The sequence below is a fragment of the Pelodiscus sinensis genome, chromosome 15 (genome assembly GCF_052426305.1).
Source record: "Pelodiscus sinensis isolate ZL-2025 chromosome 15, ASM5242630v1, whole genome shotgun sequence".
NCBI lineage: Eukaryota > Metazoa > Chordata > Testudines > Trionychidae > Pelodiscus > Pelodiscus sinensis.
Genome location: NC_143066.1, coordinates 30,477,573 through 30,497,303, shown reverse-complemented (window position 1 = coordinate 30,497,303; position 19,731 = coordinate 30,477,573). Strand labels below are relative to the sequence as shown.

Sequence of the window (19,731 nt, the reverse complement as noted above, 5' to 3'; positions counted from 1 at the left end):
GTGAGTGTTTTTTTTTTAACTGTTAGCTTAAAGCAAGTAGTCTGCAAATCCAAGAAATGTACCAGCCACTCTCTTCAAGTCCCACATGTAGCTTTAACTCCCCCTGGCTGCGGGAAAATCACTGAAATGCTGCTGTTGGCCTATCTGACTGTTGTGTGGTGCCTTTCTCTATTGCAGCGCTTCAAGTGCTCTGTGTACAGGCGATACAATGACTTTGTGGTGTTCCATGAGATGCTGCTTCAGAAGTTCCCATATCGAATGGTGCCTGCACTTCCACCGAAGAGAATGCTGGGAGGTAAACATGTGGGGCTTTGTAGTGACTGGATGGGCTCTGGTGTGTGTGTGCTTGTGAGAGGACAGTCAAGAATGCAGCTGTCTTGAAGAGGCCATCACATTTGTGTTCTTCGGTTTATAAAGCAATGTGGACACTGCAGTGTAGAGCTTGGGGATGCCCAGCAACACACCGCTGGAAGTCCTTTTCAGTAAGCCATTACTGTAAAGACCCACTGCTAGCTCTCCAGTGTAAGTTGAAAATTCTGTGGCATTCATGAAAAGCATAAGGCTAGCCTCAGAGTGGGATAGAGTCAGCTATTTCTTCCCCAGTAAGGTAGCTTATAATGTCCATGGTGCTGGTGCATATTGGCGAGTGTGGAATGGCTACTGAAACATACGTGAAGCAGCTGCAGGATGTGCTGTGACACAGCACTTTGTGAAGTGCTCTGAGTATGAAAGATGCTGTAGACATAGGCTTGCCAGATACCTTCACAAAAAATCCCAAACATGGTGGGCGGGGGGGAGGGGAAATTGGTTGAGTGCAAAAAAAAAAAGTCACTGTGCCTTTAAATCCCCCCCACTCCGGCCTTCCATATGAGGAAAAACACAAGATATCTATTTTCTGGTTGTTTTTTTTTAACCGGACAGGGGCCACAAATACTGGACTGTCCAGGCGAAAACTGGACACCTGGCAATCCTATGTAGACACCCCTTCTCTTTTCTGTGGTGGGAGAACCGTAGAGATGGAAAGTGGGGAAAAATAATTTTCCTATGAAAGGGCTTAAATGCTCCAGGAGAAATGAGTGTGTAAAAAAAAAAAAAAAATGTTTACACCCTGCAGTGTGAATCCCTTACTTCAACTTTTCTTTGTTCAAGCTTATGGCCTCTGTTTACAAGCACAGGGACTCTATGTTGGGTCTCAGACTTCCAGCTTGTGGGCCATCTATGATCCTAGCACTTACCCATTCTGGCTGGCAACATAATTTAAAAGTTACTTAGTCAGGCCTATGCAACTGTTGGCCTTTGGGGAGAGCATGAGGGGACAGGCAGCGCGTAGGGACTCACCCGCACACACAAGTTCCAGCAGCACCTACACCCCCAGCGACCACATAGTTCCAGCCATATAGGATGCTGTTCAGTTCAGGAAGCCGTGCTAGCTGCTTCTGCAATGTGAACCATGCTAGCTAGGGAGCTGCCCAAGTTGATGTGCTTCTGCAGCTAGCAGGGTGGGGCCAGTGGGTTTCATTTTCAGTTACCCCAGGCAGGGTATCCCAGTGTGAGGATGTGGATGTTAATGGGGGAGGAGGAGAGGCAGGTTCCCAGTCTGAGGGCGTGGGATGTTACCGGGGGGCAGGAGGGAAGAGGCATCCCAGTGCAAGAATGGGGGTGTCAGGGTGAGGATGCAGTTTCATGTCTTTTGTAGGATCCTAGTGTCTGGGTGGGCTCCTGGGCAAAAGGGGAGACACTATAAACTTGCACGTGCTGTATTGCCAATCACAAGAGTTTAAAACTCATGAATCAGCCCCCACACTATCAAAAAGAGATTGACTTCTTGAAATCACAGATGAAAAATACACTTGGAGATTTTTTTATTTGGCATCTGGTGTTTGAGGTCTTTGGCGGAACTCAGGGCACATTTTCTAGCTTTTCTCCACAAACCGTGAGACCTAAAGTCTTTGTTTTAAAAGAAAAAGGCTGGGATGCTCTTCCTCTAATACCATATACCAATAAACAAGCATAATCTGCTAAGGCAGAGTGAGTACAGTTGATAGTGGTGCAGGAGGCATCAGGTAGTGAAGTTCTCAGATATGGTTTAATTCTAATAATGTGGCTATGGCTTTCCGGGGTGGGGTGGGGGAACCAGTTATCAGGAAGCTTGTGATCAAATCAGGAGAGTTGGCATCACAGATAACTGGTTAGTTTAACATCACAGCTTACACCTATGGACAGGATGGTTCTGCTCATACCTCCCCAGGGCCACAGGGATGTGCCAGTAGTGGCATGGGGCTAATAGCCAGAAGTCACTCTAGCCCTGCTGCGCTGCCGGTGGTGGTGATGGTGGCCCCTGTAGGGTTTCAAATTGCCTGGGGACAGTATGCGAAGCTGGTGGCCAGCAGGCATGTCCAGGAGACCTGTGTGTGGGGGAGGGGGGGATGCACAGAGACTCCGACCCATCCTGGAGCCCTGCCAGAGGGGGGTGCATGCTGGCCTGCTAGGAGGATTTTAGGACTGGCACTGGCCCCAAGGTAAGACTCCTGCTCTAAGTAAATAGCTTCTCCAGGACGTGGCATATCCCCCAGAGACTTTTCTATACCAATACTGGTCACACAAATTGAGTAACTGTCCATATGTAAAAGGTATCTTCCTATCTGAGGCTATGTCTAGACTGTAAGCCTCTTTCGAAAGAGAGCGTCTAGACTGCACGCGGAACTTTCGAAAGAGCAAGTCGCTTTTTCAAAAGAAAGCACCCAGTGAGTCTGGATGCTCTCTTTCGAAGAAGCCCTATTTACATTCAAGAACGCCTTCTTTCGAAAGAAGCACTTTCGAAAGAAGGCGTTCTTCCTCGTGAAATGAGGTTTACCGCCGTCGAAAGAAAAGCCGCGTTCTTTCGATTTAATTTCGAAAGAACGCGGCTGCAGTCTAGACGCAGGTGAAGTTTTTTTGGAAAAAGGCTACTTTTCCCGAAAAAACCCCTGAGTCTGGACACAGCCTGAGAGATCATCCTTCTTCTCAAGATAGTTTTTTCTTGCTCTGCTTTACACAGAGATTGTCTAGTTCTACTTTAGAAATAACTAGAAACTAAAAAGATGAATGATGGCTTTGGAATCGTTGTCATTGCATTCATATTCTAATGGTTACAGCATACTTATGGATAGTGAAATGCTCTAAGCCTGACTATACATCCATACTACATTCCATACATTTTTCTCTAGTCACATATCTTGACTCTGTATTTACATTTTATTTTTATTGTGTAATGTTACATAAGTCTTTTATACAATTTTGTTTCTGCTTTATATGCTAAAGAACAAACCTTTCACTGTCTCATCTTCTGCTAATATTGCTAAACTTAACATTGCCCAATACATTTTTCATTTAATTCATGGAGTCCACATCGTCCCATAGAAAAGAAGAATCAGAAATTAGTGAAAAGATCTGGAGGAGGGATTAAAGTGAACTAGATCAGGCCAGAATGATGATTCTGGAGCTAGTCTGGTAATGTTGCCAATTTCTGCAGAATGTAAGATGTCAGGGTTGTTGTTGTTTTTTTTAAACTGGCTCTTGAGGTTTCACAGTCTGTGAGAATTCACAGGCCTACATCCTGAAACAATACTTGTGAGAAGAGTGACTTCTTCTGTTAATAATGGAGGAATGTTGATGCTAAAACCTAAGAACTACTGGTAACACTACTGAATATGAACACTATTGCACTGCTGATAAATCCTCTTAAATAAAATGATCAGTGAGTACAGATCACATAGAAGTAAGAAATGCAAAATATCTATTTTTCCAGCCCAATATTAGTATGAATTATTCTCTATTCTATCTTCCCATGCTTTATTCTATGTATTTTTAAACGGACCAAATGTTGGAGCTTCCATCACTCCCCATAGGATACTCTTCTGTGGTCCAGTGGTCTCCAACCTTTTTAAGCACGAGATCACTTTTTTAATTTAAGTGCAATCTAAGATCTACCTCAAATATAAATACCCTTCCTTCCTGTCCCTTGCCCCACTTCTTTCCTGCCCCTTCTCTGAGGCCCCGCCTCCAGGCACTCCATCCTCCCTCTCTTGCCTCCCACCCTCACATTCATCAGGCTGGGGCAGAGAGTTGGGGTGCTGGCTGTGGTCTTTTTTGAAGGATCTGAAGTATGAGAGGGGCTCTGAGCTGCTCTTGGGACAGGCAGTTGGGATGCAGGAGTGCTTGGGGCTAGGGCAGGGGCTTGGGTTGAAGGAGGGGGGTCATGACTGTGGTAAGGTTTCAAGATGTGGGCTCCAGTTGGACTCAGCTTACCTCAGGTGGCTCCTGGGTGGTGGTGCAGTGGGGCTAAGGCAGGCTCACCCCTGCCTTGGCCCTGCACCACTCCCAAAAGCAGCCAGCAAACTCCATCCCAAGTCCTGTTGTGCCCCCTCTCTGCTTTTTGGAGAAAGGATGCAGAGTGGGAGGAGGCACCTTGATATGAACACCCCTCCTTTCCCAGGCTAGAAAGCAGGAGGCTCCCCAGGAGGACGGGCAGCTCTAAGGCAAAGGGCAGGAGATGAGTAGCGGCGGGGGGAGGGGCAGTTGAAGTCCTGGCACTTTATAGCCTCTTGGCCTAGCCAGTCAAGATCATCTGTCAGAGGCTCCAAGATCTACCAGTAGATTGGGCTCTCCTGGTTGGTGACCACTGCTGTAGTCCAACATATCTTACATTATAGGAAGTTATTTGCCATCTGATTTTTTTTTCCATCTTAAATTTTTCTTTTAAAAAATCTTGTTGCTAGTTCTATCCAGTGTTGTGTATGAGCCATAAGGTGTGTTTGGGGGAAGGGAGGGAGTAGCAGCCATAGCCACTAGATGAAGCGCTTGGAGCAATTGAACAGAGCGGCGTTTCACCATTCTCTCCTTCTGTCCCATGGACTTTGACTTGAATGTCTTCCTCCACAGAAAATGAGTGGTAGTAAGGACTATAACACTTTACAAGAAACAGAGCAAACTACAGTTAAAATTCTTCTTGGTACTTGTTTTTTCACTACATGTTTTCAGGGGTGGATATATCTAGTTAGATTATTAAAACAGGGAAACTAGCCGAGCACATGGTCTTAGGGAATCAGAATGGACTTGTGACCTGAGCAACTGGAAATTGCTTGGTGGGTAAGGATCATTGTGGGGCTGCTTATGGCCAATAAACTCATGTTAAAAGCGAACTGGGAAGGAAAAGGCAGTGCTGCTCTTCATTGTCCCTTTATGATGTGAAACTATTGCCAGGGACCATTCTAATATGTTGTGGCCTAGAGTCATTAGGCTATTTGTGTACTTAAAAGGCCACGTCATTTTTTTTTGCAACTCTTTCTTCTCCTTAAAAAAATGCTTCTCCTTTTTTTGTTTTTTTGTTTGTTTTAACTTTACAAATATCAGCTTTGGACTTCACTTCTTTCTGGAAGACTTTGGCATGATATTTGAATGACTTGGATAAGGATGTGACAGTAGTCTGAAATTACAAAACACACCACACCAAACCAATCCCAACCCAAACAAGGTATGGGACAAAGGTATTTCTGGAGAAAAGATTTTGAAGCCATCTTTCCACAATGTAAAGGAGCAAAAAAGAGTACAAATGTTAAATTTGCTTTGCATATAATCTTTTTAAGGTATGGGATGTTTCACTTCGTAGTAGGACCTTAGTTCACAGCTGGTGCTTATAAAATTATCTGTATTGTAGTTGCGCCTAGAAGCTCCACATAAGGTAAGGGTCCCATTGAGCCAGATGCAGTGTAAACATGAAGAGACACTCTGGCTATGTCTGCACTGTAGACCAGGGGTGGGCAAGAGAGCCGCTGTGGGCCGGATCCTGCCTGCCAACCCTACTGATCTGACCCGCAGTCGCCCTGTCACTCCCCTACCCCCAGGCCAATTGAGACCTGAGACGGGGGAGCGTGCAAAGTCTCCTCCCCGTGCCAGGGATGTGCAGTGCCTAGAGTGAACTGCCAGCTGTTCAAAACAGCTGGTGGTTCACTCTAGGTGCTGTGTGCCCCTTGCAGGGTGGGGGCAGCAGAGCAAAGACTTTACGTGCTCCCCCACCCCTGGGCCAGTCAGGGTCCTGGCCCCGCCCTTCTGCCCAGGCCTCTCCCCTTCTGGGGCAGCCTAGGGTCACTTCAGAAATTTGTGAAGTGATCCCCTTCAAAAATTATTGCTCAACAAAGTTCTGTCTAAGCTGCGTGGCTGTGCAACTATTTTCTGAGCCCCGCGCAGGCAGGGAGCTCAGCTGACCAGTGGGAATTGGGACATCTGTAAACAGCAGCTAAATGCTGCTGCGTGCTGAACTGAATGGCTCCCAGAGCAGAAAAGCAGATGAGAAAAGCAGCCAAGATAAGGATGCAGTAAGTGGCTGGAGGGAGGTATTGGGGGAAAGTCAGAGGAGAGGAGAGTTTGGAAAGTCCCATTCACTAGAGGAGACAGGTAGAAACTGAGCAATCTCTTCAAGCCTCCTGGGCTGGGAAGAGGAAGGTAAGGGCTAACTGCATGGGGTAGGTGGAGGAAGGAGGAGATGGGTAGGTGCTGGCATCTGTGCAGTGAAGTAGAGACAGGAGGCAGTTTGTTTGGGGTGTCCGGACTTGCTGCAGTCCTCTCTGTTAGGCTGGGTTGGAGGGGGTAGGGAAAGCAGCCTGCATGGAGAGTGTGTGTGCGCAGGCTAGGAGGATGTTAGCATGGTTGCATTTCAAACAAAGTTTACATAGGTGTTAATGGCTTAAGATAAGAAAAAAGTTTCTTTTAACAGAATCTTTTTGGAGTGTTGCCAATATCTAAAACTCTGAACTTATATTTTTTAATCCTGTGTTACTAATTTATACATGGTAAACTGTATTGCACTAAGGCCAGATCTTTGCTATGTGGTAAAGTTCTGGCTCTGATGAGTCAGAAGTAGCAAGTACCAGGTGTGATGGTAATTTTGTAGGATGAAACAGGCCTCTATCTACAAACCCTGAAATCATGTGTTCTGGGGCTTCTATTCTTCGAGTGGAAGAAGGCTAATTCCCTACCTTTGTAGTCACTATGGGTACTTCACAGCAATTAGACACAGGTGTCTTGTTTTAATACATTTTCTTCCACGCATATGGACTGCTTAAAATGTATGTGGATATGTGTGTTGTTTGTACTAGTGGTGCACACACTACTACAGTACTGGTTTTGCATATAAGAAATTTCAACCCGCCCAAGGATAGAAAATGTTAGAGGGAACACTGTTGCCCACCCTTGCTATAGACCTTGAAGCAGCTGCACTTGCTCCCCTGTATGGTCTCCCATGTAGCACTCTGTGGTGACAGAAGACTGCTCTCCAGTTGGCTTAATTAAACCACTTCTAATATATGGCACTTCTGCGGCTGAAAACTTATGCCAGTCGGCGTTTGATTTTTACCCCGATAATAGTTTGACTTAAAGTGCCAGTGTAGCTATTGTCTCCCTGTACATAAGAATTTGCAACTAGGGCTCCAATCCTGCAAATTCATACTTGATTAATTTGACTCACCTGAGTAATCCTATTGAGGTAAATAGGAGCAGAAGGGTTTGCAGAACTGGAGCCTTAGTGAGGACAGGCTGTAACAGACCATTTGAGGGAGTGGGGGTTTGCAGTGTTGTGATAACTAACAAGTAGACCAGTGTAACCAGCAGATCTGTTGCATGGAACTGACAGAAGGCGCAGCTGATGCTTTCTTGGATTTTGCTGCAGATGCAAATGCAAGAGAGTAGTTTGACTTGATGGTGTCTGTCTCTCTTCCTAAGCCTGTTGTAGTGCCTAGTGCATTAACACAATGTTGTGTTTCCTTCTATAGCTGACCGAGAATTCATAGAATCTAGGCGGCGGGCTCTAAAGCGTTTCATTAATCTGGTGGCTCGGCATCCTCCTTTCTCAGAAGATGTGCTCCTGAAGCTCTTTCTCTCCTTTAGTGGCTCGGTGAGTACTTGTTAATGATGCAACATGTGCACTGGGAAACAGTTGCTGGGTTTAGAGCTGCTTATTGCCTGCACATTTATCATACCCACAATTGTAATCCTGGCTACAAGGGGCTAGTGGAGCATTTCCTTTGCACTGGGTATCTCTGCTACTGGACGGTGGGTTGTGTTGTCATCCCTAGAATGCTGTAGGTATGAGGTCTTTAAAATAATGCTCTTTCCTGTGGCAATATGTGTCATACCACTCCTTATTGCTGATCTTCCCCAGAAAGGTATCTCACCAGAGGAGTGTTAAGAAACGATGATGTCATTATTCGAGTATTTTTCTATCTCCTAATGCAATTTTTTTTTTAGCACAGGAGGAACTTTCTCAGATGAATGCCGCATTTGAGGTGCAGGGTTAACATTTGGATATGTTTAAATTTTAGAGGAAGGGATGATATGGATGGGCAATGGGGACCTCTGGGGGTGGTGGTGGAGAGGAGGGATTCACCAGGCAGCGGCAGGCAGTGGGGGCTTTAGGAAAGGGCTGGAACATGGACATGAAGAGGTGGAATTCAGGTGGGGCCACCATGGCTCAGGCATCCGGGGGCAGGTGAGCAACAGCTATGTCAGGAGAGGCTTAGCCTCCTCTGGCCTATTATATCTGCCATGTTTGGTGATATGGGAGTTGGAAATTCACAGAAAGAGGTGGGTCAGGGGTCTACAAATAAGCACAGGATACAGAATCACTTTTTTTTTATGCTCCTTTGCCATGAGAGGTTGATTTGTCCCTCAAGGAGGAAGACTTAAATGCCATGAAAAGGTGGACCTTTTCAGTATGTAATAAAAGTAACCATCAACTGTGGATTCTTGCTTCAGAGCATAAGAAAGCTCAAGTTTTAACAGGACTGAAATTGTTAAATTTCAAACACAGTCATTTGTTGTCACTGTGTGAATTGCCTGATGGGTTTGATTGGTTGACTGGTGGCAGTTTCTTTTTCTTTTCTAGGATGTGCAGAACAAGCTGAGGGAGCTGGTCCAAGGAGTGGGAGATGAGTTCATGATTTGCCAACTAGCTCCCCGGGCCAAGGTATTTTTTTTATGACCCATGGGCACAGGGTCTTGTATCTGCTGGGTAAAAAAGAGTGGCTGTAATTGAAGAGGAAAGGAACAATTTATGCAGAGGACTGTAATGGAGCTGCTTTTGACTTCTATTTTCTTTAAAACAAAACGCATAGCTGGTTATTTTCAGGCCCAGTATGTCCAGTCTGGATCTACGTAGTAAAATGTCACACAATTAGAGTGAGAGAAGTCTTTATCCAAATGCACATTCCTCAATAACTATAAACAACGTGCACAGTGTGAACGTTCATCCTGTTGCTTCCTTTTCCTTTATATTATCATCCCCCTCTTTCTATGAGAGAAGCTATGAATCTCACAATTTTTTTGTTTGTCTAAGGCTGCTGTACCCTAGTTGTGTCTCTTTCTTGCCAAGCCTGACATTACTGCTCCCCTGAGATGCTTGCTTATGTGGAAGTTCAGCCTAGGGTAAGGGGAAAATAAAGAAGCCAGTGAAGGGTTAAATTTTCTTTTTAAAAAAAGGTCTTTACAGCTTCTAGCATAGCAGGGCTCTGGTTTGTGACTGGGGCTGCTGGGTGCTATTGCAAGACAAATAAATGATAAAGATATTACCGTTATTACTCAGCAATCCTGCCCCCGGCGTGTATATCATTCACAGTGCTTGACACTAAGGGGCAGTCATACTTTTACTGATGTTAGTGCTGCAGAACAAATCCAGCTGTGGGACACTGAGCTGGATCTTATCGTGCCCATGCATCACCAGTAGAATGGTTAGCAAAGCTCCGGTTGCACAGTGTTTTACTGATGAAAACAAGCAAGAAGAAACTGCTTGTAATACCTGGTTGAGTTTGCAGGGCTACGGTTAGAAGTTCTGGCAGGGAGTCACTGATACGCCCAGGATATCACAATACCATATTGAATGGCTCCTCTCAGAGCATACAACCATTTTAGGTATTATCAGGCTAAGTACTCCTAATCTTTCTGCTTGTGACTTATCGTGTAACTGGGTCCATTACTAAGCTCTCTTTTGCTGCCTTAGGACTTCCTCCCAGCTGACATCCAGACCCAATTTGCTGCCAGTCGAGAGCTTATCCGAAATATCTACAACAGCTTCTACAAACTGCGGGACCGTGCAGAAAGAATAGCTTCCCGAGCCATTGATAATGCCTCAGATCTTCTCATATTTGGAAAGGAGCTAAGGTAGATTAGGGCTCCCTCTAGGGTACTCTTCTGTGAATATTCTTGTGTTTTAAAGAGAGCAATAGTTGTACCAGCAGAATATCTATGAGGATAAGGCCTGTATTTCTAAAGACGCAAGGCACAAACCAGGATCCCTTTTTCTGGTTGCAGAAAGAAGAATATATGGTGTGTTCCCCAAAGTGAGGGAGAGAAAATGGCAATACATTGATATTCTGGAGCTGATTTACACTTGTATGAAGTGGTACAGTCCCTGAGTACATGGATGTGTGATCATGCACATGCACACACCCTTTTACGTGCTGTATATGTACACACACGCCGCATTTTTGTTTTAAATTAAAACACTGATGTGCTTGCTAGTGCACAGTTCACATCATTCTCTCTCTCTCTGTTGTGTGTGCATATGCTCATCTACAGACACATATCCAAACTGCTATCATTGCACTGTGCTGCTAACCTAACCCTGGAAAGTAGATATAAACTTACTGCTTCCTGATTCTTAGGGGACTGCTAGTGAGTTTTGAGAGGGGGAACTTCCAGTAACTATTGGGATGGGTAAAATTATCAGACAAACCTAGCTTCTTAGCGGGATCTACTCACTGTCTCTGCTTTCCTCTCTCAGTGCTTTGGGCTCAGACACTACACCACTTCCCTCCTGGGCTGCTCTGAACAATAGCACGTGGGGGACTCTGAAACAGGCTTTAAAAGGCCTGTCCATCGAATTTGCACTGCTAGCTGACAAGGCTGTACAGCAGGTGAGTTCCTCTGCCATGTTGTTTCTCTTGTATAATTGCAGTTGCTGCACTTAGGGTACTATGTAGATGCACCCTGAACTAGAAATAAGCTGCTCAAATTGTCTATCTTACCGTGAATCTTTTTCAAAATAGCTTGTTTTGAAATTTGGCACGTCTACACAGCGCCAAATTTTGAAATAATGCACTATTTCGAGCCATCCCTTATCTCTCGTGCAACAAGGTTTACTGGGATGGCAAAATAGAGCTCCATTATTTCGAAAAATATTTTGAAATAATGGGTGGCTTGTGTAGATGCGGAATAGCTATTTAGGGATACTTCCAGTATCCTGAAATAGCCGGGCAGTTTAGACATACCCTGAGAGAGGTATTTTCTGCCTTGTGTCACTTCTTGATTAAAAGGCCTTCTAGACATGGTTGCCCCAGAACTTACTCCCTCTTTCTTTGCAGCCCAAAGCCATGCTGAACTGGCCAGGTATGGCATAATGGAGAGGAAAAAAGACTGGGGGCGGGCGGATGGGTGGAACTTTTAAAAAGGCTTAAAAGAATAAATAGTAACTGTCTCAAGTGATCCAAGAATCCTGCATTCTGCTTGGCTCAGATGGTGTGGTGGATATAGTCCAGCAGAACCTGTTTCTATAATAAGTTGTGATCTTAACCACTTGTTAAACACTACTTGAAACTCGTTCAGACAGAACACAAGCGGTCTTATTGCTGCTGAGACAGCACACTGTGATAACTACTCTTGGAATAATATAAACACACAACAGTCCAAAAAGGTAGTGAAAATAAACTATCACTTACAACTATCATTCCATGGTGCTAAAGATATTCTTGGCGTGTTAAAAATAAATCAAATCAGGTTTCGGCACCAAGGAGCCTAAAGTTCTAGAAGAACTTCTAGAGCCTCGCATGACACAGGAAGGGAGATGGGACATAAGGAACAAACAAGCAAGTGCTGAAGTTTAGAGTGTGTTTTGTCAGCTCTGTCTTTTGTTTCATTAAGTATTCTAAGGGGGGAGTGCTGGTATTTATAGGTTACCTGGAAGGGAAGATGAAAGCCTGGGGAATTCATAAGGGAAGATGAAAGCCTGGGGAATTCTGTGAGTATAGAGGTTCCAGCCAGAGCTGTCTGGAAAACCTTAGAGGAGTCATGACCCCAGCCTCTTGCTGTAAGGGTCATTTGATCAGAATGCTGTTCCTGCTCCAGTTAATTCTGTGGTCAATCTGCTGTCCAAGCTTAAAATCTCCAACCCCTTTGAGAGAACTGCTTATTGTAGTTATGTAATGGCATGTGTGCACTGGAAATAACTGTGGAGACGCAACTTATTAGGTGGGTTTGAGGAACTGGGATAAGCTCTTGCTAGGCTTATATGAAATGTACGTGTCTCTTGTTTTCTAGGGAAAACAGGAAGAGAGTGATGTGGTGGAGAAGCTGAACCTTTTCCTGGATTTACTCCAGTCCTATAAAGTGAGTGTGCTGTTTCTTTGCCAGTGAAAAAATTGTTCAGAACATTTTTTGGCTTTTTACAGGGTGTAGCTCTAAGTGAATGGAAAAAGGGCTGGAAAAGCCAGTTCAGAGGCAAACTGGCGTGTTGAGTAAGGGGAGTGGTTCTCACCCTTAGCTAGCACTGAAGTATTACTGATTTGCTCTGGGCTTATGAAAAGTTTTGTGGACATCAGACCTTGCAAGAAGTTAAAGATTTCTATCTTCTTCACTTGTAGGAATCAGCTAAACTTTTATATATGTCAGCTGTTTTAGAGACAGAGGAAAAGCATGAATTAGTGGGCCAGGCTGAAGACCTTTGTTCAGATACACATGAAATTAGTCTTATGATCTCAGTCTACTCCTTGGACACCTTGCAGAAAACCTCTAAATACAGTTTAACACAGCTGGCAGACTTCCTGAAGAGGGGCAGGGCACTCCAAGCTAACACTGAAGTTAATTAGCAGTGTTTTATATTGAAAAGGGACACATAGCTAGGAAGTTTGGTATTGGTAAAGTTCAGAGTACATTGGCAGATATGAAGCGTCAGCTTGCCTGTTGTACCCTCTGTTGCAGTTCTGAGCAGTTCTGTTTCTGATTTTTTAAAAAAGGCTTTGTTGGAAATAACACATTTTAGAAATTGCATGGGACAATTTTCATGCCCTCATTCTGAGCTGTGTACCTCTCTGGCTACGACTAGACTGCTAGCTTCTTTCAGAAAAAGCTTTTCTGAAAGAGATCTTCCAGAAAATCTTTTTTCGAAAGAGACTCTACACAGCGAAAGCACAATGAAAAAGCTATGTGCTTTTTCAAAAGATAGCGTAATCAATGTGGATGCTATCTCGCATTTCCGTTGTGATTACTGTGGATGGAGTGGCCACCAAAGCACCTGTGCTTTTTCCTGGAGGCCTTCTCTTTAGAAAAAACACTTTTTTCATGTCCATACATGCCTTTTTCCTAAAAAGCTTTTTTGGAAAAAGGCTTCTTCCTCGTAGAAAGAGGCTTACCGCTGTCTGAAAAACCCCTCCCTTCTTTCAACTTTCTATTGAAAGAACACAATATCAGTGTGGACATAAGTAGTTTTTCTGAAAAAATGGCAGTTTTTCTAGAAAAACTCTGCAGTGAGGCATACCCTCAGAAATACACATTCTCTCTTCCCCACGCTTGTCCATGGCTCCCTCCCCAATATCTAGTCTTTAATGTGAGGTAAGTATTGGTTGTTTCCCTTCTTCCTGAAGGATCTGTGTGAGAGGCATGAGAAGGGAGTATTGCATAAACACCAGCGAGCTTTGCACAAGTACAGCATGATGAAGAAGCAGATGATGAGCGCCACTGTGCAAAACAAGGAACTGGAGTCTGTGGAACAGCTGGAGTCACGAATTGTGGAGGTATGGCAGATGTTTGTGTGGGAGTGATGGGCAGCGTGTGTGGTAGATAGAAAACTTTTCCTAATACTGCCATGCTGTGGTTTATCAGTGTTTTTGGAACAGGTAGAAAGGGGACTGTCCTATAGCCAGAATGGGTAGGAATGGTGTCCCCAGCTTGTTTGTCAGGGGCTGGAAATGGATAACAGGAAAGGGACCACTTGATTACCTGTTTCTATTCACTCCCTCTGGAGCATCTGGCATTGGCCACTGTTGGCAGACAGGATACTGGGCTACATGGACCTTTGGCCTGACCCAGTGTGACTGTTCTTATGGGTCACCCATAAATCTTAGTCATATTCAAATGAACTGCTGTGCTGCAAGGAAAGTGTACTTGTTCTACTGCTGGTGATTGGTGTCAAAACCAACATGGTCCAATATAGCTGAGTCTGGGAAGTACAGAAATGTACCTTCTGCCTGGTGGAAGGTGCTTGTTCTGTGACTTCACCAACTGCTGACAAGCAAAACAGGCACAAGACAGCTTTTTAATTTTGGTAAATGCTTGAATAACAGGGATAGAGAGGGGACTTGTGCTCTATTGGCATGAGTAGATGCTGAGGAATGATGCATTTCATCACCCTCCCCCCTCCCCCCCTTGTACCTCCCTTCTGAGCAAAGAGGTTAACTGGGTTTTCCATCTCTCAGCAAGAGAATGCCATCCTGACTATGGAGCTGCGGAATTATTTTTCTCTGTACTGCTTGCACCAGGAGACACAGCTGATCCATATCTACCTGCCTCTCACTTCCCACATCTTGGGGGCTTTTGTAAACTCCCAGATCCAGGGCCATAAAGAGGTAAGTTCTTCAGTCATCTTGCCTCCCTTCCTCCAAATAAAAATAGGTAGTTGAGCAGTTTGTTTTTCCCTCTTTGAAGTAGGAATAAGAGCCTCTGGAAAAGGGCGCTTTTTCCGGAGGATCGGGGCCAGTGTAGACGCTCTTTTCCGGCTTTTTTAAAAGCCGGAAAAAAGCGGCGGACATTTTTATTTAAATGCCGCGGGGGATATTTAAATCCCCCGCGGATTTCCCTACGACGACTGGTGAAATTTACATGCCCCTTCCGGAAAAGGGGCCAGTGTAGACGTAGCCTGTTTGTTCATATAATATTTGGCTTTTGATCAACCTCCAACAGGGCTAAGTGCTGCCTTGAACTACTCAGTCCTTTGTGTGTTGTGTGACAAGATGGTGACCCATCAAGCTGTTTTGCTTTCTCTTCTCCAGATGAGTAAAGTTTGGAATGAACTGAAGCCAAAGTTGAGCTGCCTCTTTGTGGCACCCCACAATATGCCAACACCGCCATTGTCACCCCCGGAGGGCAACTTCTTTTCCAGTTAACTCTCTGAGATCTGACACTGACCAGGCTGAAGTGTGGTCAAGAGAGAAATGTAACCTCCAGTGCTTTTTTTGTGATGGTACTGCCCAGTATGCAGTACTGGCACCTCCAGACGCAGTACTGGCACCTCAAGTCAGAGCTTACCTGGAAAGAACAGAGCTTTTCCCCTGGAGTACCGGCACTTTTTTTTTTTTTTTAAACAAAAAAAGCACTGGTAACCTCTATCTCCAAACAAGAAAATGAAGCTTCCGAACAGCTATTTTTATACTGCTGCTTTGAGCTGCTCTCTGACTTATGGACAAACTGGAAACAGAACCACATACAGAGAGAGAGAGACACACACAGACACACACAATCTCTTGATTTTTGTTCTTTATTTTGAAGTGCCACAGGGCATGACTCAGATTCATTGCCCTAGCGGCCCTCTGCCTAAGGACTGAAAGAGGCTTGGTACTCCAAGTCCTGCAGTTTGGCTATTGCTGAAGTCCCACATCGCTCATATGAATTACCCTCTTACAGCTATTTACACATATACTGGCCAATGTTTAAAGTGCTGAGATGCACAGGATGTATGACGTTTCCTTGCTGTTTAAGCTAAGGACCCAAAGTAGAGGCATGTGTGTATAGGAAGAGCTGAAGGGTAGCCTCCCTCTCCCCCCAGGCTCGTTCATTAGGTGTTTGATCTCATATTGCTAGATCCACATACAAACCAGGTAAAAATGTCTTGGTTGGCTCTCTAACTCTGTTGGGTGGGTGTGATGTTTTCCAGTGTGCGAGCTGAACTCATGTGTCACAGGAAGGCACAGGGCATATTTGCTCATACATAGTAACGTATGGCCACAGATGACCTTGCTGAACAGTGTTTCTTACAGGAATCTGCTTGCCACATGGGTAGAAAATAGTTGATTGAAATGATAATACACTCCCTAGATAGGAATAACTTTTCATGCAGTAGAAGCAGGGCAGCTCTAGGGTGATTAACTTTCCTTGGAAGGGCTGGAGTCTCTCATGGGTGCCTATGTTACAGGCATCCTCAGAGGATGACTGCCTGTGAGAGCCCAAATTGGCTAATGCTGATGTTACCTCTGGTTTAACTCTCAATTAATACATATCCAGGTCAGAACCGAAATTTAGTACATCAGTATATATCACAGTGCCACTCGTTTCTGGCACCGTATATACTGAAGATGAAGGCAAACTCCTTCAGGTGAAAGAGGCAATAAACTTTGAGTGAGTGAAAAGGAAATGTGCTAAGTAGGAAGAGTAATCTGTCTAATTTAGACTATAATTATTTCCCTATTCTAGGCAAGTTGACTATTAATAGGGGGTATATTCAACTTCTCTAATTCTAGAATTCTGATTCTCAGATATAATGTTGACTAGTTTCTGCTGCAAAAGTTTTTGTGCAAAAACTTGTGGAGCATCCACACTACAAGCCCATTCTTGCGCAAGAAAAAGTACAGTAAAGCGTCAGAAGAGAGGACTTTTTGTGCAAGAGTTATTCCTCTCCCCACGAGGAATAAACCTTTTTGAACAAGAGTGCTTGAGCAAAAAGGCACGTGTGGACGGGCAGCAGGGGGTTTTTATGCAAGAACTGGCCTCCAGGAAAAAACACACATGCTCTGGTGGACACTCCTGAAAACTCATCACAGCTCTATAGTTCCTGTCTCCTGGCCCCTCCTTAAAGGTGCTGGCCCCGTGTCAAGAAGCAGATCCCAACCCTGCAGCATCTCTCCACGCGGTTCTCCCTGCCACAGCCAGGACAAGGCATGTCTGCCCCTGAGGCCCCCTGCAATTCCCCTGGCCCTCATAGGGAGCAGCCTCGGGGTCACAGGACCTACCCAGAGGCACCAAGAGGTGTGCACCCTCCTTGTCTGGGCCAGAGGTCGAGGCCCTTTTAGAGCTGTGGGGACAAGAGGAAGCCCTGCAGGATCCCTGGGCAAGGAGGAGAAACGCCGAGATCTTTGGCTGGATGGCACGGGCCTTGGCAGAGCACGGACACCCACTCCGGACCTTTGAGCAGGTCTGGAGTAAAGTCAAAGAACTCTGGCTCTCCTGCGTGCGTGCTGGCGAGTGCTTGGGGGCAGGACCCCACAGCTGCCCCTACTATAGCCAGCTGCACTGCATCCTGGTGGACGAGGAGGAGACCTCATCCATGATTGTGGACACTGGCCTGGGGAGCCCTGTCATCGTGCACCCAGAGCAGGAGCACAAGCGTGAGGGCCAGCCAGCTGCCCCAGCGGAGGATGAGGAGACCAGTCCCACCATCACCCTGTCCCTGGAGCCGCTGCCTGGCAGCCAGGAAGTCTCCCAGGCCTCCTCAGAAGCCGGGGAAGGATCCTCAGGTGAGTTGTGTCTTTGTCACTCTCTCAGAGGGCGGGGGGGCCGGTTGGGCTGGGGGCGGGAGGGGGAAGTGCGTACAGTGCGTCGCTCGTGCTGCTCTGACTGGACATCGTGCTGGGCTCTGTGCACGTGCAACCTCGTGTTACGTTACTGTGTAGCACATGGATGCAGCAGGCAGCCCCTGAGCACGCCTGGTATCCTGCAGGACACACACATCCTGTCTGGAGGGTGTGGTGGGGGTCGCAGGCTGGGAGTAGGCTAGCCACAAGGGCGCAGACCAGACCTCACGCACCCCAAGGAGTGCCGCACAAACTATGGGGACTGCCTGCCAGTGCGAGACAGCAGCCACATCCGTACACATTGGTGCGAGCCGCCCCTGTGCGTGCAGCTCACAGGGAGGCCCAGGCTGCTCCCAGTTCCTCTGCCACCACTGACGTCACACTTCCCTGGGGCCTCAGGAACAGTGTCTGCAGGGATGACTGACTGCCTCTCCCTGTTGTGTGTTCTCCACAGCCGGGAGTGAGGGGCCAGCCAGTCCACCGATGCCACCTGCCAGAGTTTGGGGGACACAAAGGTGTGCCAGGCCCTGGGACCAGCTCATGTGGCAGCAATTGAGGACATGCAGCGGACGCTGGCTGAGACAGTCCACTCCGACTATGAGTGGCGCCAGCATGCCTAGGAACAGTTCACAGAGCACTGTGATCGCTTTGGAGATCTCATGGCCAGCATGCTGCTTCCCATGTGTCCCCTCTTGCCCCCCACAACGACCCCATGTCCCCCTCTCCTGCCTCCCCATGCTCGCTATGTCCCTGTGCTCCCCGCGCCCACCCATTCACTAGACCAACGAGGCCCCTGCACCTGAGGTGGCACTGGCAGATATCCCTGGGAAACATAAGCCCCCCTCCCAATTCAGAGCCCCCTCCCCCTGCCTACCTTTCAGTCATGTTAAATAAAGCACGTTTGGTTTGGTTTGGTTGCCATGCACATAGGCTCCTTTATTAGGAAGTGGGGGAAGGAGGAAAGGGAGGGGTTGGGCAGGGGCCCCTTGTTAGGAGGCCCTGGGGACAGTTACTGGGGTGCCTACGATAATCTCTCCCTCAGGGCTTCCCAGATGAGCACCCTGGCCTGATGGGCTTGCTGGATGGCAACTGTCCAGGGCTGCTCAAATGCATGGCCCACTTAGCCGGTGTCTGTCCCCCCAGCCCGGGAGGAAGGCCTCCCCCTTCCTCTCCACAATGTTGTGGAGGACACAACATGCCACAACCACCTCAGCAACGTTGTGCTCCCCCATGTCCAGACGGGTCAGAAGATAACGAAAGAGCACCTTCCGATGGCCAGAGGCGCACTCGACCTGGTTCCTGGCCCGGTTCATCAAATTATTCCCTGCTGGGGTCCAGGTGTCCAGTGTATGGCTTCGTAAACCATGGCATGAGGGAGTAGGCCGCGTCCTCCATGATGCATAGTGGCATCTGCACATCCCCAATGGCGCATTCCCGGTGGGGGAAGAATGTGCCCGCCTCCAGCCTATGGTACAGGTTGGAGTTTCTAAAGATGCAGGTGTTGTGTACCCTGCCCAACCACCCCACAAAAATACATCGGTAAAGTGTCCATGGTGGTCGACCAGGGCCTGCAGCACCATGGCAAAGTAGCCCTTTCTGTTGAAGTGGGCTGTTCGGGTCAGGTGCTCAAATGGGGATGTGTGTCCTATCTATTGCTACGCTGCAGCTGGGGAACCCCAGGATAGCCATTTTGGCCACGGTGGCATCCAGGTCTCCCATTCGGATGACTCTCTTCAGCAGGAGGAAGTTGATGGCCCTCACCACCTGCAGAAGGACATGAAGAGAAACAGAAAACAGAGGTTGAGAAGGAGGGGGAGTGTGAGCTGTGGGAGGTGCCTGCCCTCTCCCCGCGAACCTCCCAGGATTCCCCCCCATAAAAATCTCCCCCCCCCCCAGCAGGTCAGGTGAGGGCGGGACAGCATGGCACAACTCCCCCGGGGACGGGTCTCTCTCCCCCCCCCCCGCCCACAGCCAAGACTGATCTCTTCGTCCTCTCCCCCTCCCCCGTGCAGAAACTGCAGCCCCAGAGGGCCTTATCTGCATGAGGACAGCCCTGACGGTGGACTTGCCCATGCCAAACGGGTTGCCCACCGACTGGTAACTGTCAGGTGTGGCGAGCTTCCAGAGGGCGATGGCGACTCTCTTCTGC

The 19,731-nt window shown here is 46.9% G+C and overlaps 1 protein-coding gene across 3 annotated transcripts in view; it reads left to right on the top strand.

Moving 5' to 3' along the window:
* SNX8 (sorting nexin 8) overlaps positions 1-19,731 on the top strand; it is a 42,809-nt gene extending 23,078 nt beyond the window's left edge. For 2 of the 3 annotated variants that reach the window (XM_006112877.5, XM_075899597.2), the window contains exons 3-11: positions 178-295; positions 7,806-7,927; positions 8,918-8,998; positions 10,028-10,188; positions 10,811-10,943; positions 12,343-12,411; positions 13,665-13,814; positions 14,496-14,645; positions 15,069-15,375. In XM_006112877.5, coding sequence (XP_006112939.1) covers positions 178-295; positions 7,806-7,927; positions 8,918-8,998; positions 10,028-10,188; positions 10,811-10,943; positions 12,343-12,411; positions 13,665-13,814; positions 14,496-14,645; positions 15,069-15,182 — 1,098 coding nt within the window. In that variant the 3' untranslated portion in view covers positions 15,183-15,375. Of the gene's footprint in view, positions 1-177; positions 296-7,805; positions 7,928-8,917; positions 8,999-10,027; positions 10,189-10,810; positions 10,944-12,342; positions 12,412-13,664; positions 13,815-14,495; positions 14,646-15,068; positions 15,376-16,547; positions 17,526-19,594 lie in introns of those variants that run through there. The other variant, XR_016346896.1, reaches the window with a different exon arrangement.